Consider the following 27,279-nt stretch of genomic DNA (forward strand, 5'->3'; position numbering starts at 1 on the left):
CCATTTACCACTTACCATTTAAAAAATAATGATGTTTTATGGTATGACAGTGCTGTGGTCTGGTTAGGTTTAGGCACAAAAAACACTTGATTAGGTTTAAGGAAATACCATGGTTTGTGTTAAAATGATCACTTTGTTAAAGTTAGAGAAACATGTGGTGTGGGTTAGGGTTAGGGTTAGTTACTACTTAAGGAAGTTACTACTTCCTTAAAATCAGGCCACCTTCATCATCATGGCTACAATAATAACCAGAGGGTTAAGGTTAGCAGTTGGACTAGCAGTTGGAAACAGGAAATGAACAGCGGTCTGCTGTGGCAAAGTCCACTGTTGGGTTAATGCCTCCATCCACCCGCCTCCTGTGAATGAGGAAATCTGTCCACATATCAGTATATATGCCATCTGACCTACACCACTGCTCCAGGTCATAACTACCACAGCCACTAGATTGCACTCAAACATAACTATGTAATTTTTGGGCAACTGACATCACGACCTGTTGTGTAATTTTTCTTGGGAGGACAGTCTCATACAAACTAAAACCTAGTCGGTTAATGCTGTGCTAGCTTCTTGACTCTGGAAGTAACACTTTGTTACTACTGTAGGTAGTAAGCTTGTTAGCCAGACAACAATTGCAGCTTACATTAGAGCAGATAAACACACCATTTACAGTTTAATCCATACCTTACACCTTAACTTTTGTGGTTTTGGTTTTAGAAAGACATAAAAAAAAAAGAAATGAAAAATGCATTATGCTGTATACAATCTCTCTCTCACTACAGCTCCATGTACACTGCTCACATGTGGAGAAATCCATTTTTTCCCCCATTGGCCCAAAAAGACTTACCATTACAACTGAAAGGGCTATACAATTTTTCTGAGTATCATGCTCTGAAATGACTATGTGTGCTATCACAGTTGGAGCTATTAGGTCCAATAAGAATTCAAAAGAGCCATATCAGTCAGTTTTCTTTGATTTATGTGTGCAGAGAGTTAACAGAAAACCTCTAAAGGTCTCCTATTTAGGTTCCAAACTACTGTAAGTGCTGGATGAATCCTATATCAGCACCTTTCACTGGGCTGTATCTGACAGTTTTTTATGACACAGGTAGAACAACAATCATGTCTACTTTAAGCAGCGATTGGCCAGGTTTGTGGTGGTGTGTAAGTAGGCAAGATTTGAACTACTCTTTCAATCTCTCTTTTTATTCTTCACACCACTACTCATGTCACCTTTCGTATGAACGAGTGCAACACCATAAATGCCACTGAGGAGAGACTGGAGGTGTGTGCCCTTATCTCCATTTGTATCATCCATTGCATGGAGACTACGAAGACACACAGTTGAAGAGGAACCAGGAAGGCAGTGAAAAGCAAGTAAATGAATGATATGACAGCAGGCTTTACACCCTTGAAAGTCTGGGGACCTAAAGGACTAACTAGGTTCACTGTGTGGCATTTAGTTTGTGGTAATTTAACTTATTTCAAATGTATACATTCGTAATATACACCATGAGAGCAAAATATAAACTGAGGCCCTTTTGTACCCCTTTTAATTGACAAGCCCCACATCAAAATCTAGTTATCTGCTGAAGGTCTAGGGCCCCATGGCCTTCGCTTGCATTGCCTCTTTGGTAATCCCACCTTGGGACACCTCCATCCACATTAATTGTACTTTTGTAGTCCAGGGATGTTTTTCCTGGTTTAGGCCCCTTAATTTCAATGAAGTTTGAAAGCCAGCTCCATAAAGAAATGCTTTTCCTAGCTTGGTATGGAAGAACTTGACTGGCCCTGACCTCAAGACTTTGGGGATGAACTGGAACACAGACTGCGGGCCAGACCTTATCACCAACATCAGCGTTGGAACTCGCTAATGCTGAATGGGAGCAAATCCCTGCAACCGGGTTCCAACATCTGCTGGAAAGCCTTTGACCAAGAGTTGAGGCTGTTACTGTTTCATTAATGAACATAGTTTTGTTCAACACTCTGATATGCTCAGGTGTCCATAATTCTGGCCAGTTTGCTGTTATATCTGTTTTATTTGAGCATTTGCAGTAAAAAAAAAAACAGATGCATGAGGTTTCTATCTCTCTCTGCCTCTCAGTCTAATACATCTCATTTCTTTGCAGGTCAGTCCAATATGCTTATGAGCAGCACGTTCAGCTGTACTGGGGAGCCAAAAGAGCGGAATGTAAATACATTTGGTTAGCAGCTATGGCAGTTTTGACTTTAATAACTTCAAATGATCCAATAATATGAATTCAATCAGTCAGTCAGTCATTCAGTGAGCTGATCTATTGATTCATAAAATCCGCATCCCACGTATTCTCTCCCTCAAACACACTTGCAGACTCTCTCTCTCTCTCTCTCTCTCTCTCTCTCTCTCTCTCTCATTCTCTCTCTCTCTCTCCATCACACAAATGCGCAGGCTCCTCCTTCCTCTCCTCCTCTCTCCTCCTCCTCTCATTTGGCTCAGCGACTCCTTGCCGGGACGGTATAACAGAAGCCTACAGAGCGGGCACCGTCGGTGAATGGGGAAGGGCAACAGCCGCAGCAGCAGCACCAGTCGGGCGCACCGACCGAAGCATGCTCCAGCGCAGCCATGACTTGCTCGGCGTCAGATAGCGAGAAGATCGTGATAAACTGCGGCGGGATCCGACACGAGACCTACCGGAGCACCCTGAAGACGCTGCCGGGCACGCGCTTGTCTTGGCTGACCGAGCCCGACGCCTACAGCAACTTCGACTACGACCCCAAGTCCGACGAGTTCTTCTTCGACCGCCACCCGGCCACCTTCGCCTTCATCCTCAACTACTATCGCACCGGCAAGCTCCACTGCCCCAACGATGTGTGCGGGCCGCTCTTCGAGGAGGAGCTCGCCTTCTGGGGCATCGATGAGACAGACGTGGAGGCGTGCTGCTGGATGAACTACCGGCAGCATCGCGACGCCGAGGAAGCGCTGGACAGCTTCGAGACCCCCGAGCCGGACGCACCTGAGGATGACCCGGCGCTCACCGGCGGGGCGGACGGCGACCTGAAGCGGCTGTGCATGCAGGAGGACGGCCGCAAGGCGACGTGGTGGGAGGTGTGGCAGCCCAATATGTGGGCGCTGTTCGAGGACCCCTACTCCTCCAAATACGCCCGGGTGAGTGACTGGACAAGTGTCTGTTGTAGTCTACAGTTTAGAATTCTTGCGCATTGACCATTAATTAAGCTTTCTTTCTTTCTCTCTTTGGCGTGTGCGCTCACATACCCACATTTGGCACTGGTTTGGCGCTGCGCATTGCTGCGCGCAAAGTTACCCCCCAAACTGTTTTGGAGTGGAAGGATGTCAAGTTGACTGCAGTGTTCTTCAAGAAGTAAACAAAGAATAGCTGACGTCATGAAATCTGACTTTCAGTAGAGAGAAGGGATGCATATGTCATTATGTTCCTCTTTCTTTTCTTTCTTTTCTTTCTTTCTTTCTTTCTTCATTTTGGTGCATTTGGTTTGGCTTATCTCTCCTCTCCTCTCCTCTCCTCTCCTCTCCTCTCCTCTCTCCTCTTCTTTTCTCTCCTCTCCTCTCCTAGTTGTTCCGCCACTGTTCTCTGCCTTTAATCTCTTCCATTGATATCTTTGTGCTGATGACCATTTGTCAGTGCGCATCAGTCCATCCTTTTTTCTCTCCCTCTTTCTCTCTCTCCAGTGTTTACATGTGTGCTGGGAATTATTTCCCCAGCAAAATACTGCACAGTTTTAACATGGTTTAATTAGGAATTACCCCAATTTGGGATTCAGTTCTCTCCATTATTAGTCCACATTCACTGTGTAAATGGCTCTGCAGTCCAACAATCAACTTAATCACCAAGTAAGTGAGAGTGAAAATCCAAAGGGTAGCGGGTGGTCCTGTCATATCTAATATGTTAATAATGAAGCAAAAATAAAATCCTGCACACAGCAGCAACCTCACATATAATCCAGTAGGTTGCAGGGTTTGTGTGTGTGTGTGTGTGTATGAGCATGTGTGCATATGCGCACATGAATGCAGTAATGTTTACTCATGAGTATGTATGTTAACAGTGCTGGTGAGTGATGTATGCATATGTACATGTAGTTTAGTGGCAATGTGCAGCTGGTTTGAACTAGATATGAAATCCTCTGCACTTGCACACATGTAGCAGTGTTGTGTTTGCAACAAGGAAGGAATATCTTGAATAATCCTATAAAGCTCAAACATGGAATGTACAGGTCTTCTCCTTGCACAGCCCAGTAACCCTAAGATTACTTTCATACTGGATGGTTCATGATTTATGTCCAGTGTAAATGCAGGATGAGGTGTGCCCTTTAGTTTGTGGATGTTGGGGGGTTGGACATGCAGTGCATTCAACTGGAGTTAATGTCCCGTCACAATCGGACAGTTAATATTCCCCTCTTTCCTTATCCTTAAAGATCCCCTTTACACATGTTTAAACACATAAAATACTCAGGTGGGATTGATAATTTGTGTCAATCAAGTTCAATTGCCTATATTACATCTATTCTCCCCCCCCCCCCCCCCCCCCGTTGAAAAATTCATAATCTATGAATATGCAAATCTCATTCATTTTCAAAAGTTGAACCGTTGGACACAAGATGTCTCCTTCACTGTAAATTCTCAGTGCAAAGTTCTCAAAATTCTCAAATTTCCACATCACTCTTGTGTAAGTTACATACTGGACCACGATTGGCTCCAAACTAGTTGCGAGGTCACAAATTATGCTTGTACATGTTGCAAATGTTAAACTGAGATTTAAGGTGCTCAAACAACTCAAAGCACTGTCAACACTCAGCGCTTTGTCCAACCTGACCTGAACGTACTCAGTGTAGCAATTATGTTTCTTCCAAAACCATTTAGCAGTAAATAAACAGAATTTTAAGGACACAGGGTTGCTTTACAGCCCGTTAGTCCCTTTGGACTTGTAAGTCCACTGAACACTCATGTACCTAGTTATTGTTGACATTTCTCTGGATTGAGATATAACTTTGCTTTGTACATGAAGAAGAGCTTGAATTCATGATTATGTGATGATGGTATTAATTGCTGTTGCTCAAAGAATCCTCTTGTTAAATCCTTGGATTTGGATACTTTTCTCAATTTTCTCTTTTTTTCCCTTCTTTATCCTTTCTATATTATCCCATCTTGCTCCATTACTCTCATCTCTCACTATGAACTCAATTTTACCTTGTTTACCTCCTCATTTCCTCTCCCCCGTGCGGTCAGTCCTCCACCTATCACCCGTGTCTCCCTCTTTCTCCCTCTGCTTAATTGTCTCCAAAAATCTATGGCTATTTGCAGAGCCAGAGGCCAGTGCTGACCTGGATCATTGTGTGTTGAGGTGTGTTTTCTGTGGACTCTGCTATATGCACAGAGACAGCATATTGACTCGGTCGCTCTCTGTGACTTAGGATGGAGACACACACACACACACATACACATACATACACTGAGGCACAAGCACAAACAGTGTGCACCTGTACTGTAGGGAGGCGTAAATACACACCAGCAAATGAAAATACATACATAGATATGCAGACACACACACACACATACACATACACACACCAGGTGTTAAGTAGTATTTCTCTACAGAGGGTTCAGTAACTCTTGTGGTTTGTGATGGTATTACACTGGGTTCATGGAGAAATTATTTTGAAATAAATATGCATGTAGTATATCCGTTTTTGCCTCATTGATTTCTTTGGATATATTCTGAAATAATTCTTTCCTCATCACTATTAGATTGCAATAGATACTCAAGGTGTGTAAAAGCTTTCATCACTCAGTTCCTCAACACGCAGCAGTTAAACACAGAAATGCCTCATCTGTCTATGTCTGCAAGCCCAAAATGTATGACCAGGCAGACAGGTGCCAACAAGACCACCTTGCAGACACCCAATGTAGTATAAACTGCTCCTTGTGTTCTGTCTGTGCCCACATTTTTTGAATATATCCGGTCCATGAGACGAGCCTGAATATGGGTATAACAGTGCACATTTTCAGACAGTCTCTCCTGGAAAACATTCACATGAAAAGTGACAAAAATAGTCAAGTGAGGAATGAAAAAACACAGCTTAAGAGAGCAGTCAAAACTCCAAATACTTTCTTACCACCGTACAGCCGGCCAATCACTGCATGAAGTGGCTGTGAATGTCAGATTGTCCATTTCCGAAATCCAATGTCAGTAAAGTTGCGGGGGGGAAGGGGGTTATCTAAGCTATTCATCCATCCGACAAACACTTCTGAAGAAGCATACTGACAGCTTAAGTCAGAAGATATTCGACTGCTAAAAAGATGCATCAGGTCACAGATACTCAAAAATTGTTGAGTTGGAATTATGGTTGTGTGAAGATACACATAAAAATCTCTGTGAGTACAGCAGAGAAGGGTGGTGAGGTCATAACGGAAAAGACGAAACATGTCAATGTTTTACTCAAAATCCATTCAAGTATAACTGTGTGTGTTGGCTCATGTGCAGCTGGGAGGAGTTTCTTCCAGCCCAGTGTCCTTAGAAATTGGAAGATCTGAACCTCATAATGTACCTCTAGTGCCAATGCAGGAAGTAGTGTGCCCTTCATGTAGCCAGGTGGAAACTAAGTGTGTGGATTATGTGCATTATGAGCATGGATTTACTCCTGGATGAAAATCCCTCTGTAAAAACAGCCTATCAATGAAGAAAGGTTGCAGGGAAAATGATACGCATTCCCCTCTGAGCACTTCCATTCTCTAACAGCTGAAGTGAAGAACCTCCACTGGCTGGCTGCTTAGTTCAGTGAATATGTTTTTGTATTGATGATGTACAGGTGGGGATGCCAGTAGTTGCCAGTAGGTCCCTGAGGCATGTCAGCCCAGAGCTTGAAACAGGTTTGAGAACCACCGCTCTGTTCCAAATTATAAGGAATAAGAGAAAGAAAAGATCTATTTGTGAGTTTTGACTGAATGTGAATCTACAGCATTTAGTAGGACGGGCGCTCTTCATTCATGGCGTAGCTGCATCCTGTGTTTTAGCTTGTTAAGGTGGAAGCTTTTTGACCTGAAAATCCTGCCTCCTGCAGCCGTTCATGCATAAAACCTGACAAGTCAGAAAATGAAATGGCAGCCAAACAAGCGATCGAAGGAACGAAGGGGGTGATAGTAAAAAAAGACAAATTGAACTGCGGGTGTGTCATGGTGGGGGGGTAGAGGGAGCATCAGTATGACAGCTGAGGTGACTTTGAAAGTGTTGCAGTCAATAGTTTCGGTGCCAGCGCAGTGACATAAAGATAGGTTGGAAGGGTGGAGGGGGACGGCGGGTGCAGCAGCGGCAGCAGCACTCAGGTAGGCTGAGGTCAGGCAGCCGGCTCAGTTTTAGCTGATTAACTCGGTGGGCAAAGCCGCTCGTCCCTGCCAACGTCTCGACCGGAGACGGAGGAAACGTTCAAAGGACAGGATCACTTGTTCGTATCTAATGTCCTTACAAAAGCAGCATCTTTTTCCTCGTCTCCTCTGCTCTACAGTCTGCACAGTCCTGCCCCCCCTTTCCCTCTCTCCCCGTCATCGCCACTGACAGCCCGGGCTGCTTTATTACCACGATTTCAGAGCTGAGTGCTGGATTGCTTATTATCGCTATTCAGACCCCCCCCACGTCCTCTCCCTCCATCCGTCCCTCCCCTCCTCCTCCTCTGGTTCTCTCTGCTTGTGCTATAGCGTAACACTGCAGTCCCTGTAGTAGCTGACTGCACTCTAGTCTGCTGCAGAGAAGGAGAGAGAGACAGAGAGGGAGAGAGGGGAGGGGGTGACAGGATGGGAGGTGTTTTTGGTTGGTGGTGGGGGGGGGGTTGAATTCAGAAGAAGCAGTAGTGTAAGAAGAAGAACAGCATGGGGGGTCACTTTCTGCACCCCTTCGTTTTGTTCCCTCAAACACACATCTTTTTTTTCCCTTCTTTCTTTTTTTTTTTGCTGCGCTCGGCAGGCTGGGACACTCGTATCCGTTTATCGATCAGGTCGTACGTCTCAGCTCGTCTCATTCAGGCGGACGTCTCAGCTGAATGGTGTTCCTTTGTAAGCAAAACCTTCCCACACACACATTCCTCCTCTTTCCCTCTCTGTCTCTCTCCTTCCTTTCACGCAGCACGGGGTGTGATGGCAATTCCCAGTCCCTGAAGGAGAGAAACAAATACCGACAGAGTGGCAAACACACACACACACACACACAGAGGCAGCTACATTTACACACACTTAACTGTACAGCCGAACACAGCAAAGTCCATTGTGGCACTGTTAATGTCATTTTGACCTTATTTTCACAGTCTTGGTATGGGCTGTTTTTGGAAGTTATCTGGGTACATCATTATCAGACTGTGATGTCATACATCCCATCCTCTAACAGCCGCCTTACTGGCAGGCAGAAAATAAGCATTTCTCATTACTGTTAACATGTAAATGCATTAATACTGACAGCTGAGGCAGCTAGTTTCATGTAAAATAATCTGATTAAAGAAGATTTCTATTAAGCTAGACACACATTTAAAAACTGCACAAGTAGAAACCATTTTTGGATGTCAGCATGGTGGTGGATATACTAAACTTAAGTTTTAACTTATTTAAAGCTGCACTAATCAATATTTTTATGTTAATAATGAATTAAATGACTGTGAAATGTTAAAAGACTCTCTCATAGTAACAAACCCACACAGAATTCAGTTTTAGCTTCTTTTAGCTCATTGTTTAGGTTTTTGTTAGACTAGCTAGTGAACATAGTGGAGCATTTTGCTAGATATTTTAGATATTTAGATATTTTTTTCAGAGATTGGCGTAAACATGATTTCAGATAGGGCTGCAACCAACAATTATTTTCATTATCGATTAGTCTGTCGATTATTTTCTTGATAATCGATTAGCTGTTTGGTACATAAAATGTTGGAAAATGGTGATCACTGCCAAGGTGACCAAAGAAACCAGAAAATATTCACATTTGAAAAGCTGATATGAGAAAATATTTGGCAACTAATCAATTAATCAACTAATCATGGCAGCTCTAGCTGTTTGCTAACATGTTAGCCATGATGAATTTATAAGGTGATAAGATGCCTGATGTTGTTTTAACTTGTCGTAGCTTGTTGCATGGCCAAAAATCAAATCAGCTTTGAAGAAGGTGTAGTACAGTGACTCAGGAAACACACTATCCATGAATTCACCATTTGAATTAAGTAGAATCAGTCAGGGTTTTATGTCAACATGATAGTAATCACTGTTTCATAAGTGAAAGTATTTGTCACATAAGCCATGTTATGCTCATATGAGGCCTGCGGCAGGATGGGATGTTTGCCATAGTTGGATTAGCCAGCATTAATTAAGAAACAGACGGGTCTCCCTGTGAGGGATGAACCTGAAATATCATATAGACCAGATGGGTGGACACAAAACTAACCACACTTTTAAGCATGCAAACAACCACATACGTGTAATTCTCCTGTCTTGGCATTGGTGTTTCCATTTTAATTAGTGAGCTTTGGAGGAGTTGGTACAGTTGGTGTATTCCCTCTTTCAGTCTTTATGCTAAGCTAAGCTACTAACATCCTGCCTCCAGCTCTGTAGCTAAAACACAGACATGAGATTGATGTCAATCTTCTCATTGGACTCTAGGAAATGAAAAAGAAAAGGCCATTTTTCAAAATGCGGAACTATACCTTTAAGAGCTATAGGGTCGGGTACCAAACTCAGTACTTTTAAGGGCACCGACCGAATCACGTTGGTACTACGGAGTACCAATTCACATTAGATAAATTGATGCCAAATTTCGCTACCTTGCGAGACTGAGAATGAGAGCACCAACCTTTGGATATAAAGAGACGCAACAGACCCATTTTACCAGCCTGCACAGTGGCTAGCAGCTAGTTAGCATGGCGATCATCATTAGCATAGCTGTGCCGTGCTGTGTGTAGCACATGGACTGTATAAAAATAAGGTGTAGCTGTGGCGTCTCCGGTTTAGCAGCACTGTGCTGGGCAGGTGACAGGTATGTTTATGGTGTTTGTGTGCTCTGAAAGATATCACAGCGCAGATATAACATATAAACATATGGATGAGATCATATGTTTATGTTTTGTCTCTCTGTAATAACAAAGTATGTATTACTTTTTTATTACGGAGAACACATTACTTTGTTATTACAGAGAGATTAAAATATTGAACAAAGGTACCATTGGGTACCAGTACCGAATTCCAGGTACCGGTCTCGGTTCAAATGTGAACGTACCCAACCCCCAAAGAGCTAAGGTGAGACAGGTGGTCAGTGGGTGGAAACTGGCCCCATTTGTTAACCGATTCACCCAAAAAACAATCACTTGCGCCAATGTTATTTATGGCGCCGGTACATTGCTTCCGACCTTCAGTACAGACCGTGGTGCTAGATGGTAACGTCACTGCAGGATCTCAGTACCTCTACAGCAAAACAATGACAACCAGATGATGATATTTAATCACACGCACTTTATCTGTCTCTCATGCAGTTTTTAAAATGTATCTTTGTTTGGGACCTGTTCATCTTTTTCTCTTGCTATCCTGACATTTTCCAGTTTTTTTCCTCCTGTTTTGAAAAGCTTTCACACCGCTCTCTCTCCCCCTCCCTCTCTGGTGGTTTCGATGCGCTATAGGCAATATATCCACCAGGGTCCCTTCCCCCTCTGTGCTTTTCAGGATAATGCTGCGACAGAGCTTTCTTTCTCTGTGTGTTGCCCATCGCAGCAGAGAGAGAGAGAGAGAGAGAGAGAGAGAGAAGGGTGACTGTAAGAGGAGAGGGTGGAGAGAGAGAAAGAGGGAGACCATACTATATTTGATGACATGTCAAGAATTAAAGCGTTTAACCTCTGAGTGATCTCCACTGTCCTTTCGCCTCACTAGGGGTCAACACACACACACACACACACTCACACACACACACTTGCTCAGAAGCAGCTAATTGAGCATAGAAAATAGCATGTGCAATAAGCCCCTAGCCTCCATATATACAGTGCACTCACACATGCAGCAGATTACTGCAGAATGATCTGCTGTGACGTACTGCGCAGCGTGTGAGTGTGTGTGTGTGTGTCTGTGTGTGTCTCAGCCTCAGGCTTATTGGTTCCTACTAAGGAAATCTTTAAAAACACCTCACAAGATATATGGTTTATATACAGTATATAGTTTTATTAAAAAAGGGCTCAGCAATTTCCTAAAACACTATCACTGGTCACTGTAGTTTTTAACAAATGTTACTCAAACAGGAGGAAATAGTGCATTGGGGACTATTTTCAGCTGTGGATGAATCCACATTTGGTGTTCTAGTGGGTATTTCTGGCAGCAGGACGGTATGTGTGGGATTGAGTCAAAATAGATTACATTGTGTGTGTTCATGGTAATGAAGGAATAGTTTTTGGACAACAATGGAACTCCATGACACAGAGGAATAAGATATATCAGCCTTTGGATACACACACAATACTTGTTAGCAGATCAATTCATTGTTGGTTTGAGTCTGAAATCTTATCCTTCAAATGTTAGACGGACAGTTTATGAGAATGCATCCATCTCCACATGTGTCCTTGTGATGAATTTTCTTCCCATCTTCTCATTGTAAAAGGTGATTTCTCAAGAGTACAAGCAAAGATAATAGATCTGATTAGGTTACGTCATCACAAAAGGTTTAGCAAGCCTATTACCAAAGCAGAACTAATAATTGGACAATTCTGCTGATTCAATGTCCAATGCCAGCTTTCTTTCTACAATATCTGTACATGGCAGGTAAATGATCATCATGATGATCAAATGATAGTTAAGGTTAGGGGAACGTAATGGTTATAGTAAACAAACTATAGTTAAGATCTTGTTAGGGTTAGGTAACTAAAACACCTCATTAAGGTTAGCAAAAGCTGACATTAAAGGCAAACTTTGTTTTTTTTTGTTTGTTTTTTTTGTGCTATACCACCATTCACCACCCCAACCTCCACACCCTTATTGGTTGGCTACATACAGAAAACTCTTCTACTTGCATTGGCACTAGAGCTCAATGATTAGTTGATTTATCAATTAGTCAATCAACAGATAATTAATCAACTATTTAGTCAACTATTTTGATAATCAATTAATTGTTTTGAGTTATTTTTTTTTAAGAAAAAACTTCTCAAATGTGAATATTTTCTGTTTTCTTTAGTCTTCTGACAGTAAACAGAATATCTTTGGGTTGTGGACTGTTGGTCTGGACAAAACAAGACATTTTATCTTCTGCTTTGAAAAACAGTGATTGACATTTTTCACCATTTTCTGGCATTTCATAGACTGGCAGACTAATTGATTAATGGATAAAATAATCTACAGATTTATTGATAATGAAAATAAGTGTTAATTGCAGCTCTAATTGGTACTGAATATTAGCACTGGAACATAAGCTGTGAGGTGAAGATTTGTCCAACATGAACATAACATCCAGAATAGATTATCTAGATTGAGCATTTCATCGTGTGTAGGCTGGATAGTTAGTATGTGATGCATTATTTTTTTAAACTTTCTTTTGCAAAAAGTTTCATATCTAAACAACAAAATAGGTTGTTCATCAATGCCTTCCAAAATGACCCATATTAACATTTTCTGATCTGCTAGCTCATTTCTTAAGTTCATGCAACGAAGGTTAGGGGTAAAATCGTAGTCATACTTAAAAAAAGAAGACAGGATGCAAACAGTGCTCTCTACTGTCCAGAGAGGGAAAGAGAGTCCTTATCCATACAGCTGCAAGAGGTCACTTTTCAGGTAAAGGTAAACAGAGGTTGTATAAAAGATTTGGAACTTGGTACTTGTGTTAAATCTTTAAATCTTATTCATCTCTCCTCAACGAGTAAAACAGATTGAAATGTCATGAACCAATATTCCCTTTGTTGTCATTTTGTTTGTCTCTATACAAGGAAATCTAAGGAAAAATTGGCAGCAGCTGTTATGAGTGCTAAGCCGTATCCTCTTAGCCCCATTACAGCTAATAACACCATATGTTCTGCTTAAGGTGCCTGTTAGGAAACAACAATTTGCAGCAACACATGGAGACTGCATCATCCACGTACACATGCTTGGACACATGCGTGCTCAAACGCACTTTCATTTGTCACAGCTGGGCAGGTGCTTAATGATCTCCAGAAGAATGGACCTGCCTCAAACAAAAGCAGCCCTGATGATTAGCTCAGTTACAGCCTGCCTGGAAGTGTTCACACTCACTTTATGTTAACCTGTGAGACCAAGTACAGGAAAGCACTGGCTTGTACAGACATGAACACACACATATCAGCTCATATCTTAAACAAAATAAGGCTGCAACTAACAATTATTTTCATTATTGATTAATCTGTCGATTATTGTCTCGATTATTTTCTCCATAAAATGTCAGAAAAAGGTGAAAAATGTTGATCATTGTTTCCCAAAGCCCAAGGTAACCATATGTCTTGTTTTGTCCCGACCAACAGTCCACAACCCAAAGATATTGAATTTACTGTCACAGAGGACCAGAAAATATTCTAGAAAAATACCAGAAAATATTGGGAATTTTCTTCTTAAAAAATGACTGAAAACAATTAAGCAATTATCAGAATAGTTGGTGTCGGTGTAAATGGATTCTGTATCCCAAACATGCTGACACCTTTAGTGTCTCATCATTTACATATGAATTACCAAGTCAGTAATTTGACTTATGGAGCCATAGTAATGTGTGAGATATAGTACTATCTCAACTTTTTCCAGAATTTTGAATTTTTAATATCTGAGTCTCCTCAGGAAATCAGTGTCTCAAAATAATGATTTAAATAGTGTATCTTAACTTAACTTAACTTAACTTAACTTAACTTAACTTAACTTAACTGACTTTTATCCAAATTTTGACTTAGTATTACATTTTTTATTGTTTTGTTAGGCAGGATATGGTCTTTAGTATATAAGGTAGCATAAGTACACAAAAAATAAAAGTGCCCCTGTAGGCTTCTTGAGGGATTCCCCAGAATGCAACATGTTAGCAACCTCTTTGAATACATCCCAAAAAGAGTTTTCGATATTTTAGTATTTATGTTATAAGCAAAATTGAAGATGATTTTGCTGTCCGTCAGATTGTGAGAGCAGGTTGATAATGTTGTGAGTATGGTTGGTTGTGTGTGCTGGAGTGTGATCAGCTTGCAGAGGAATCTGGATGAATGCCTGATTTTTAGAGTGCTCACAGTGCATGAATCCTGTCAGTGTGCTGAGCCTCTGAGCTGTCCACTGCTGAGAGAGCTGATGTGAGGTGTAGGTTTCAGCTAACAGAGCTGTCCTATGAAAAATGAAATGCTTTACATGTGCTGTTTGCTCCCCCTGTGGTGCGGTCCAGCGCTGAAGTGGCTAATATGGGGTGCTGGCACCAATCACCGACACTGAAATAGAAGCTTTGCTCGAGGTGTAGAAGTGCTGAATCAACCTCAGAACGCAATTTTAATTTTAGAGGGCTTGTTTTGCTGGTAGTTGTTTGTTGGCACTTTCAAAAGGTGGCAAATGGCAGACAACCTCCAGAGCTGAAGTGCTGAAATAGTGTACAGACTGCATTTTCAGGTTCAGTTTGAGATCTTGTGTTAATGAAATGCAACTTGTTTGTTTGGGTATTGCAGCAGAATTTCATGGAAAGTGTCACCTGAACTCTTTATCTCATCTCATCTGTCACAAACACTGAGGGTTCTGTCTGAAAGAAGCAGGATGAAATGTTTTTCAGCACTGTAATCATACTACCTGAATGAACAGTCATGTCATTGTGATGAGATGGAGCTTGCCATGCTCAAGGCTGGACTTCCCCAGACTCTCATGGGCCCCAAAGGCCCCAGGTTCACTGTATTGCTGATGATATGGTTTATTGTAAATTTATTTGGTAATGGGTTTTATCTTTCTTTCTTTTCAGATCCTTTACTTAACTAAAAGGTGCAACATCACACTGTAAAAATACTCAAGTTAAAATTACAAGTTAAAATCCTGCATTCAAAATTTTACTGTTATCAGCAGAGTTATCAGCAAATTATCAGTTTGTACCACGGCTCTTTCAGAGTCACTGTCCTCTAACACTTGATTGTCTTACCTCGCTTGTAAGTCGCTTTGGATAAAAGCATCTGGCAAATGACAAAAAAATGTGAGTATAAAAAGTTATTATTAATGGTGGAATGTATCTAAGTACACTTACTCAAGAACTACACTTAAGTACAATTACTGTACTTTAAAGTACCTGTACTTCACATAAATATTTCCAAAATTACTTTATAGTTGTACTCCACTACATTTCAAATAAAATATTCCCTCCACTTCACGGTAGACTCACACCGCTAATTATCAACAGTATCACCGATTAAAAAAACAGCAAAGTTGAAGTGACGGGAATTCATGAATGAATGAAAATGGTGAATATGACTGTTGTTTTTCTGGTAGAATATGACATAACGTTTTGCTGAATTTACACGAGCCATCATAGCCATCAAAATCACCAACCCTTGGTGTTTTTTAGGTTTTTTTACCCCATTTGATAGCAGTTGGTCTTTATTTGTTCGTGCTCGGACTCAGACAATATTCTTTTATTGATTATATATATATTTTTAGAGTTAGTTGTGTAGAATAAATCTGTGCAAGAGACAACTCCCACAGACTTTAATACAGTTAAACAAGTGTATGTGAGCAGCTTGGGATAATAAAGCAATGTGGTAAACCTCTGCTTTAACAATAAGGCTGAATTTGAACCACAGCTGTGTCCTGTAGCAGCTAAATATGGTTAATCTGAAATACACATCACAAGTAAAGGCTGTGCTTATCCATCAACTCACACATACACACAAACTGCGGTCAGTATGACTTTATTTATTCATGACAAACATGACATTTGAAGAGCTTTCTCAGGGGAGGTATTGACCCGAGGAAACCTTTTATACTCGTTTGACCAAAGCAACAGTATCGCTTTAACACTCAATACAATCCCTCTGGCCCTACACACCACATGGCAGAATTACAAGCCACCAGAGAGGGTATTTCCCATCCCAAGCCGCAGTCATTTTGTTGGTGCCATTAAAAGCATGATAAAGGCATTTTGTTAATGTTAAATGATGGATTGACACAGAGTTATCTGGCATTGACTTCTGGAAAGACACAGGAAACTCGTTTTTGTGATGCCTGCATTATTTCTTTATATTCACATACAAATAGAGCAGTTCAGATATTCTTATTATGTGCCATGAGAAGCTCTGTAAGCTGAATTTAATTGGTGTAATCTTAGGATTTTCCAAACAATTCCTCCTTAGGGGGATTGGGGTAAGCAGTAGTGCTGTAGCCTGGGAGCAGACATAAAAATAGGGCTTTTACACTGGTATAGGGCTGTCAAAATTAGCCAAAAATGATGTTCGATTATTCCTTGTAAAAAAAACACATAGGTTCAAACCATTCGAATATCTAGTGGCCCAAATGACTGGGCCGGATTATCCATATATCACATCAGGCAAATGCTCAGGGGCACCAGCCAATACGCCATGCTGGGGGGCACCAACATGAAAAAAAAGAAAAATATAAATAGAAACAGAAACAGCAGATACACCATTTATAAAGCACTTGATTTAGCTTTTATTTATCATTATTCTTATTAATAGGAATATGAATAATAAGAATAAGAAAACAGTCTTTCACCACCACAGAGGCATGGAGTGAGAGAGAGAGAGAGAGACGCTGTTTATTTTAGTAATAACAGTAGTATACTTTATTGCTGACAGAAAAGACCATTTTATTAATCCACCCTCCTGTGTGTAATAAGTACACATTCCTATCCCTGAGTGCTACACTTCATACATCAGTTTTATTTTATGTTTTTCCTCATAAATGTTGTAGCCAATCTGCCGTTTCTGAAAAACAAACTCTCCTTTCTCTGCCCGCCAACCCCACGAGATTTCTGACCAATGAATGGAGTGACAGCCCCCACATGGTTTTTGTTGATACATTTTGGTTCACTTCAAATTTTTGCTGTGTGAAACCAAACCGAACCAAAGGAAAAAAGCAGAACTCATCCACTGATTCAGACCAAAGCAAACAGATTTGAAAACTTAGATTGCTCAGAGTGCAAATCACTCTCTCCGCAGCCAAGTTGGGTTACAAACTCATGGTTGTTGTTGAATTATTCGCTCCTTCCAGGTTGATCTGCATTTCATCTGTGATGTTGTGTGACTCCTGTCCATCATGCAGTGCATTCAGTGCAAAATGCACATTAATTTTCACAATTGATGTCTGTTTGTTTGTTTTTTTTAAATTTGATTATATAAACAAATTTATAATATTCGTTGACAGCCCTACACTGCTAACATGAATGCACCAAACAGAGACGTGCCTACAGCTTCTCTCCCAATCTCCCTCTTCAAGTAGCCAAAAACCCATTAGAGGATCGCTTTCTCCCTCCCATCCCTCTTCCTCTGCTCCTTTCTTCTCCTCTAAATATAGCCGTCTTTCACTCCGTCATCTCAACACACACACACACCTCATCCCCTTGGTGGGGTTGGAGGTGTTACAGCGCCTCTGATGCACGCTCATGGAGACGAGCCCCTGGTGCAGTGTCACGCACACACACAAACACACAAACGCCTCTTTCCATGAGGAGGAACACCCTGCCGCAGTTTTCATGGTGCCACTCTGCAGGGGGCGCTGTAGCAAACAGCAGGCGTACAGGAGCTGTCGAGGGTTCAGGGTTTCCAGAGCCACTTCAAAGAAAACCTAATCGCTTTTTAGGGAATATTGAGTATATATATAAAAAGTTTCATTTCAAAACAAGATTGTCATCATTTCAAAGATGATTTAGTACACAAAATTAAACCAAAGTGAAAACTAAAACACTATCAGACTGAAAGCTACACTGATCAATATTTTTATATCAACTGCTGCCCCAAATGACCAGTGTGAGAGGGGTCACTCTTAGTGACAAACCCACAGAGATATATCACCAACAAACACATCTTCAAATGAACAGGAAACTGTTTGCTTACATGGTTGACCTATTTAATTTGAGACTTGAACTCGAAGGTTTGGACAATGTTTGGAATGTTTGGAGTTTGCAATGACGGTCCCACTGGTGGGTCAGTGGGGTATACTACGGAAATAAATATTCCCCCTCTGGTAATAGTGGTGGCGACTTTGGGTGGTCCATCACTTTGCTCCAGACTTAAATATTTGATGAATTGCCACTAAAGTCTGTACAGACATTCATGATCCCCAGAGGATGAATCCTGGTAACTATCAGGTCAATTTTTTTTTTCCAATACTCCGATTTATGACTAAACACCTTCAAAATGAACATCATTTCTATCAGCCTTGGATGTACTTTGCATTAAGTGCTAGCATATGTAAAACCAGTAAACTAGGATGGTACATGAACATGCTAAACATGACCTGCTAAACATAAGCATGTTATCATTTTCATGATGAGCATGTTAGCATTTAGTTCCAATGGCCACTGTGCCCAAGTATAGCCTGACAGAGCTGCTACCATGGCTGTAGACTCTTAGTCTTGTGAAACAAAACCAGCTACAAACCTGAAGTAAAGTCAAATGTCTGCATAAGCAGAATAAATTAGTCACAAACTTCCTCCTTTGTCCTCCCCAGTTCTATAGTGTCTATAGTGGGTTCTGTTGAATCAGGCCTGGAGGGAAATCCACTGGCACTTGATCAATTTGGTCTTAGACACATAATGACTGTTTGGTTGGTGACTTCACACTGAGGACATAACCTTTGTAAATACACTTCCTGTTTGTTAATAAGATTAACCCACAGTGGGACTGAACTCTACTCAAAACTTTGTCTTCCTGTAATGTTTCATTTTCCAAACAAGGACTACATTATAAAAATATACCATTGACACATGTTATGCTAAACATGGGATGATCCAATGCAATATACAGTATGCTTTTAGTTTGTCATGAACACCAGCTCTTGATCTGGGTTCTCACAGTATTTTAGCAATTATGTCATTAGGGGATTTGAGATTTCATCAGGAACTGTAGAACTATACAGGTGTGGTCTGGTCTATATTTGCATTTTTCTTAAAAGCAAAAGCCCATGCATACACAATAATTGGAAAAGGAGCAGCTACAAAATGGTGAATCAATTTTTCTGACTGAAATTTATTTTATCAAAATTTGATCCAGTCGGTCCAGTAACGTTTTGAAAGTCTAGAAGAGCTGCATGAATAAATTATTTTATCTCATTCAAGTGAGCGGAGAGCCAACCACAAGTAAGCCAGCTTGGCCAGCAGAAGTCTCAGGCATGCATGCTCTCAACTGGCTCGGCTGGAGAAGGACTCTACTGAGCATGCTCTAAATGCCTAAAAGTGTGAGGAAACCAGTGGAAACATGGCAGACTTTTTTTGGCTTTATGTGCCACTGCTCAGCTTTCATAGGAGTGAATGGGGTGCCAACTTTGAACACGGTATCCAGTTCTCCTTAGTACATCCATGGGGAACACCCACCCAGAAACTAAAATTTTAGACTTAAATACATCCAAAAACTAATACAAATCAAAAACTTATACCCTCTTTTTGAAAAATATATCCAATAGCTGCAGTATCATCATACCTCTCACAAAACGTGAGTAGAATTTCAATTTCAGTTCCTCTTTAAAAATAGTGTACATGCATAGTGGTACAATAACAGAGGGAAAGATCTAGAAGAGAACAACGAGGACCGACAATAAACTCAGCTCAACACGTTTTACAGCAGTCTTTAGGGCTGGCTTTGCTTTATGGGTACTGCTGCATTTTAACTTTCTGATTAAAGGCCAAACAAGAAAAGCAAGACAGATCTCAGAGGAGCTCAGTAGCTGTGCGCAGTGTTGAAATGATCAGCAATCTGAACACTTGTTCCCTGATTATTTGATCATTAAGTAGCTCACAAACACACACAAACATTATATTTAACAGAAAGTAAAAAAAAAAAAAAATTGCTTGGCTTTCTCGTGAAGAAGGCAGGGAAAGAGGGTACATTTTAGTCCATTTTACCTCCTGTCTTTTAACATTTTTGCAGAGTCTGCTGTTTCTCTCTCTCCTACACAAGCACATACACACACACACACACACACACACACACAGTCATGCCATAAACCTCTCCGTCAGTCCCCATGCTCTGCATCGATAATACGATGATTTCCGCAAAGCCTTCCTGTGCGCTTTCTGTGTTCAAGTCACTCATGGCTCACTCTTGATTGATTGTTCTAATGCGTGTGTGTGTGTGTGTGTGTACCCTACATATCTGCATGCTGTGGGACGAGATGTCAAAATCTCAGAATTACAACAGTATAATAACACACCATTTAGAAAGTAATGGAAAGCTGTAGAGGAAGGGAAGATGGAGGATGAGTAGATGAAGGAGGGATTATTTTCTAAGAAATGGAGGATGAAGGAGACGCACCAACTGTGGGGAAATGAATGAAGCTCTGCTCTTTTTATTTTTCTGTTTTTCTCCCCTTCCGTGTTCATTCTACATTCTCGCTATTTATTCCTCTCTTGCTTTTTTCTTACTCTCCTGATATCCTTTGACGTTCCCTTCGCCCTCTATAAACCTGTCTGCTTTAATGTTTCCTCTTCAGTGCTATGCTGGGAAATCTCTGCAGGTGTGAGTGTGTGTGAAGGAGAAGGGGAGCATGTGTGTGTTATCTGATGATGGAGATGGAATCAGTTGCTGACCACTGCTTTACAAACACATGCATAATCAGATTGCACTCAGTGAATTTACAGAATGTGTGTGTGTTTTATATTTTAGCGTGGACAGGAGCAGGTACTATACATTTATATAACGAAAAACCTTTGATAGTAAGATTTATAAATATTAAATAAGTAAATACTAAAAAGATTACTAAACTAATGTCAGCATGCTAACATGCTGCGAATGTGTAGCAGGTTAATGTTTAACTTGTTCACCATCTAAGTTGAAGGTGTTTGCATGCCAACATTTGCTGAGACAGACAAAGTACAGCTGAGAGTGATGGGATCATTAGTTTTGTGCAGTAAAAGCAGAAAGTAGTGTTTATTCTGGTCAAATGAAACTTTTGACCTGATGGTTGCATTGGATGAAAGGCTTCATCTATAATATCTGTGCTAAATTTTGTGCCAATCCATGTGTAACATTTCACTGCAAACCCCATGGTGAGTTTATTTGAAAAGTTGGGGGATCACCAAAGTCATTAGGATTCATCCTCTGGGGACCTTGAATGTCAGTACCAAAGTTGATGGTGAACCATCCAATAGTTGTTGAGACATTTCGATGGACCTGAGTGGTGCACAGTTGACCACCAAGATGACAAGATCGTCAGCAAGGTAGAAAAAAAACGTGGCAAAGCAGGTTGAGGTCTGGGCTTTTGACTTACAGCATTTTTACATACGTTAACCTTAAGTTTTGGAACTTCAACCATGTTTAGCATCTGACATCATAACAGTATATAAATAACAGAAAATCACAAAAATCATGTTATGGCCCCTTAAAAAGAAACCACTGTGGACAGTCAAAATGAGACACTTTGTACTCCTGAACATCCTCCACGGTGCTGTAGCAAAGTCAGACTACAACAGTCCTTTTTCATACAACCACAAGAGGTCACTCATCAGGAAAACGTCTGTGGTTCGTCTGGTGAGAATAGTCTCAAAATGAAACACTGACTATGAGGTTAAAGTGCTGACTTTCAGCTTTAAGGGTGTTTGAGGGTGTTCCCATCCAGACTGGGGTAACAGTAGAGGACTTGTTGCCCTTTTATTTAGGACATTGCAGCATAACAATGACCCTAAACGTACCAACAAGGAGATTTTAATGTCCCAACGTGAATACAAAATGTTTTCTCCAAGTCAGTCACCTTACCTCAGTCCAGTCACTGCAGGAGACCAGATTCATGAATCGAAGTCTCACAGTGATGTTCCTTTTAGTTCTGGTTTGGTATCAGTTCTTGAGAAAAATGTTATATTTAGCAGAAGCCTGTCTGCTGATTGCTGATCATTGAGCTGGATGTATGATGTATGATGGACAGCACAGGTAGAAAAAAACATATTGGTCCGAGAAGAGAAGTGAGGAGAGAAACATTTTTGCAAGGACAAATGTGATCGGCATTGTGCGGCACTGCAGCGATGAGGGAGAACAGGAGAACTAAGCAGAAAAAGTGCACTGTGTGTGTGTGTGTGTGCATGTGTTTGTGTGTTTGCTTGTGCAAGCGAGACAGAAGGCGAGGCAGAGGAGTACTGGTAAGCATGCCTGAGTGACAGGAATGTAAAGGAGCATGTAGTCATAAGAGTGTCAGACATCAGAGGAATTTTATAAACTGTATAACTGCATGAGTCATATGAGCAGAGCCTGGTATAATAAACCCAACCTGTAAGCAAACAGCACTTAACGGGGCAGCTGTGTACTTTATGTCATGACAATTAACTGAACGTCACACTCTCATGTTTTGTCTTATTGAAAATGATGTGCGTGCTTATAATAGAGTCATAATCTGCTTGTAAGTATGCGTACTGTAAGTGCTTTTTTTCTTTCTTTCTTTTGTCCCTCTGCATAATATCAGATTCCATTATCCTGCTCTCATTCTCATCATCCCTAAGGTCTTGTGCTGTTCTTAAAACACTCAAGGGACTTATAGATGTGTGTGCGGAGACACACACAAACTCAGAAATATATGAATGTACATATCTACTTCTAACACTGTACCCTATTTTTGATTCTAGTATGTTCTTTGTATGTTTACAATTTTATTGTGTAGCCTATATGTGGAATTGCCAGGAAGAAAGACAGGAGGTAAGGAGGGAGGGAAGGAAGAAAGGAAGCAAGAAAGGGAGGAAGGAAGCAGCCAGACCAAAACAGGAAGCCAGCTAGTTAATGTACCTCCAGGCATTTCTTTACATCAGTGTAAGATGCAGTCGTAATGTGCTGCGTTAGAAAGGCCAAGTGTCCCAGAAAAATTGTGAACAAAAAAGCCATGCAATTCATTTCCTCTTCTTTCACTAATGCAAATCACCTCCATGTCCTTCAGAAACCTTGGAGCGTTTTGCTTTTTGATGCTGTGGCAGACATCTTCCTCCATTTGTTCCTGACCTTTGGGCTAAACAAAACCATTACCCTTCCCTCTATTATCTACTTTCTGTGTATCATTCTATCTCATGTGAGTTTGTCTTATGTTGTTTTTAGAATGGAAAGTACATCTTTCATTATATTTTTTTTTGAGGGGAATGTTTTGCAGATCAGTCTCCATTTGTTTGAATGAAGGGTTATGATATTTCACCTTTACTGGTAAAATCTTAATGAATAGATGAGTAGTCTGTTTCCACCAAGGGAACTTTTTCAGGAACCAAGGAACTCTTTTTTAGAAACTTCTCCTTCATTTCCACCATAGAGACTAGAGTCCCCAAAAAAGTCCCTGCTCTGGGGGTAGTACATTCTGATGGCCAAGGACCTACTGGGCCAGAGGTTGTGGTTTTGCACATTGCTCAATGGTCAAACACAAACCTTGAGGCAGCTACAACTCGTGTACAGCAGTGGTTGCCATTAGTATCAAAATTATGATAAGACAGGACATTTCTTGTAATGTAATGTGCACTCTTTGGTTTGGTTTGGTTAAGTGTAGACAACGAGTACTACTTAAAGTAGGGAGGGAATACATAAGCCAGACATTTTGTATGCCCAGCCGTTTACCCCAACCTCCAGCAGTCATTATCAGCATGACCACAAGAGGTAGCATTCAGGAAAACAAAAACAGTCTTTGAACAAATGACTTAGAGAGAACAAGAACGAGAATGAGAGAGAACGCAGGCAAACTAGCAAAAAAGAGATCGCAATCTGAAAAGAAGACAAACATTCTGAAATGTTTAAATCTATAGAGCTCAAAAACTAGGACTGTAACCAATGACTATTTTTGTTGTTGATTAAACTGCTGATTACATGATTATTTGTTCTATAAAATATCAGATATTATGAAAAAGGCCCATGCCCATCCTAAAGCCCAAGGTGGCATCATATTCAGGTTACTGTCACATCTTTGCTAGAAAGAAATACTTTAATGATTAATCGATTATCTTCTGTTGATCAATTGTTTCAGTTCTACAAAGAACAATACTACATGGTGTGTCCTTGTTTGTGAAAATCGCATCTCAAACAACAGTATCATATTTTAATACACTGTGAGACTTATTTGCCTAATCTTTATTTATATGTTCCTGTGTCACTTTTCGTATGTACAAACAAGTGCGACACTAGTGTACTATACTAAGTGTGTGGCGTTATTCCCATTTCCACAATAAATGCACCATGCCTCTCTCTATGACAGCAGGTGTTTTGCCCCGCATGCTCAGTTTTTTGCGGAAAACTCTGGCCTTAAGTTTACAGCCACAGAGATCAACAAAGTCAGTAGGATTCGTTCTCTGGGGACTACGAATAGCTGTATCAAATTTCATAGTGATCCATCAAACAGTTGTTGAGATATTTCAGTCTGGACCAAAGTGGTGGAAGGACTGTCTGATATTACAACCCACAGGATGAAGGACAGTTCACAATTATGAGAACGAGAGAGAGAGAAGGAAAGACAGAAGTAAAACTTGGGGAGATTTTGAAAATAGATGTGAGAGATGTGAACACAAGCACAAACAACCGAGCATATTCCCCGATGTGTCTTGGTGTAGCTGATGAAATACAGAAGTAATCGTCATAATGCAGGTACTGTGCAGATCAAAACCTTGTACCTCTGAAAAAGTCACCTTGTTAGACTGTCCTGTTTGCAATGGAATAAGCTGCAAGTGAAGATAAAACAGAACAAATCATACCTGTAGTATAACATGATGAAAATGAAGATACATCTTCCTCTGCAGGACTTTTCTTGTACCTTATTTGTCATTGGGAGATACTAAAAATGATGCTAGTTGAAATGCTGTTTGCAGTTTTGCTCAATGCCCATGGGGAATTTCTTTGGATAATTCTGATTTTTAGTCTTTTCTCAACCACCTGATGGTTAAAAGATTTGCTGGGGTTTCATCTGATTTGATGTCACAACTAGAGCCTGACTAATACTGAATTTTTGAGGCTGATACCGGTTTGGACATTTAAGAGTTTTAAAAGATCTGGTTATAATATATTTTGACATTTTTGGCATTTATGTACTGCCACCTACCTGACGGCACCAACAATATTAGTTCAGTATTACAACAATGCTGCGTTGGTGGGGGTGTGTTGTTTCAGGTACCAGTGAGACAATGAAATATGATCCAGGAAGTCCAGTTGGAGTAAGAGTGTCAGTTGATATGAAACAGGTTTTTACAACTCTGGAAAGTTATTTAAGCAATTGGTTTATCTTTTGTATTGAAGATCACATGGTAAATAACAGAAATACAGCATTCACATTACAAAGTTATCGACCAGGAATGTGAGCTTGCATATACTTGATTGGCCAACGTAGCTTTTTGTTGGATGACTATGCATTGCATTGTGGTAAAAGTTGAGCCAGGTTCAACTTTTGCCAGATGACTCTTCATCTTGTTTTCAGAATCTTTGGCTCTGGCTTGCCCTGTCTGCATTTGCTAAGTGTTGTTTATCTGAACACAGCCTTATTCCTCTTTTGCCTCACCATGATTATAGTGGGCAAAGAGTGCTCTGTGCAGGAATGGGTCACTGTCACCAAACATTAAAATGTAGAAATTGTCAAACTAGGCAAGGGAGGGAAAAAAATTACGACAGCTAGTCTTTTTTTCTAAATGTTGTGAGTTGTCTCAGACGGTGGGTTGGTAGTCTTCCACCATGTCACGTGAATAAAACATGCTCATTTTCATTCCCCATGTCTGCAGGGTTGGGTCATTATCAGGCTGATGTTGTGTAGTCTGCTCCCGATATTAGTTAAGGTTAGGGAAAGATTGTGGTGATAGTTAAAAGAAACCAGTGTTGACTGTTGGCAGGGGGCAGGAACACAACCAGCTGCTCGGCTGCTGCAGTATTCTGTGGATGTGTGTGAGTGTGTGTGTGGGTCAGTGGGTTGGTGGTTGAGCTACAACCCCAGTCTTGTCCCTGCGCCAGTTCTCTCTTTGCTGTTGTGAAGTTTCAAGGCAAAAGGAGAAAGATAGGCTTCTTTACTTTTAGTCTCACTCTTGTAATTATTTCACTGTCAGCCACAGACACAACTACACATTTGTGCTTAAACCTGCAGGGATCTCACTTGTGTCACTACCCTATCAGTAATTTGACTGCTTCTGTTTTTTCACGAGCTAAGAACGCCCACACCAATATACTGACACACACAAGCATACACGGAAAGATAGGAGATCAATATATGACCTTAGCGGAGTCCCCTCCTCTGTTGATCACCTCATCTAACCGGCCAGTTAAAACATCAATATGGAGCAGGCAGGCGGGGCCAAGCTGTCAATCATTGCAGTGGACAGTGGGAGGCTTCATCCAGTCACCCAGTCTGCTTTCATGCAGCTATCCTCATCTGTCCTGCATTACTATGAATTGCAACATAAAAAGTTATTACAGCAGTTGTACAGTTATTACAACATTTAAATAGCAGCAAAGCTTGAATTTCTATTTGACATTTCCACTGCAGCAGCTTAAACACTGCAGCAATCATGCAGTAAGTTACAAAAAAAAAATTAGGAGAAAGTCTGAGCCACTTATATATTTACACGCCTGGTGATATTCTATATTTTTCTTATTGTCAACTAATTCCATGAAAAGACCCTAATCAAGGATGAATTGATCTGCTAACAAGTATTGTGTGTGTGTATCAAAGCCTGGTATATCTTATTCTTCTGTGCCGTAGACCTCCATTGTCCAAAAACAATTAAAAACACATCAATGAGCCACACCGCTGCACTGGGTGACATGTTCCTTCATTACCATGAACACACACACTGAGGTTTATTTTCACTCAATCCCACACACACCGCCCTGCTGCAGGAAATACTCACTGCACCAAATGTGTGTTAATCCACTGCTGAAAGTAGTCCCCAACAAATGTACTATTTCCTGTTTCAATGACATTTGTTAAAAACTACAGTGACCAGCTGCTAATGGAAATTATTTATTGTTTTTAGCAATGTTAAAGATTTATGTCTGAGAGCCATAGAAAGGGTAGGGAAGTCAAAAAGTGCTGAGAGAGTGGTTGACATCAAAAAGGTATAAATGGATGCCAGCCTTATTTTTTAAAAGCTGAACTAATCAATATTTATTATTGATTGATGTTATTATATTAACAGTGAATCATATGATTGTATAATCTGGAAGGTGTCCCTT

The 27,279-nt window shown here is 40.7% G+C and overlaps 1 protein-coding gene across 2 annotated transcripts in view; it reads left to right on the forward strand.

The window, feature by feature from the left end:
- The first annotated feature begins 2,075 nt into the window (after nt 1-2,075).
- The window catches only part of LOC121883472 (potassium voltage-gated channel subfamily C member 1-like), a 74,734-nt gene continuing 49,530 nt past the window's right edge, over nt 2,076-27,279 (forward strand). The window contains exons 1-2 of one of the 2 annotated variants that reach the window (XM_042391755.1): nt 2,076-2,188; nt 2,426-3,142. In XM_042391755.1, the coding sequence (XP_042247689.1) occupies nt 2,600-3,142 (543 nt within the window). In that variant the 5' untranslated portion in view covers nt 2,076-2,188; nt 2,426-2,599. The remainder of the gene's footprint in view (nt 2,189-2,425; nt 3,143-27,279) is intronic. The other variant, XM_042391756.1, reaches the window with a different exon arrangement.

This window comes from Thunnus maccoyii, chromosome 18 (assembly GCF_910596095.1).
Source record: "Thunnus maccoyii chromosome 18, fThuMac1.1, whole genome shotgun sequence".
NCBI lineage: Eukaryota > Metazoa > Chordata > Actinopteri > Scombriformes > Scombridae > Thunnus > Thunnus maccoyii.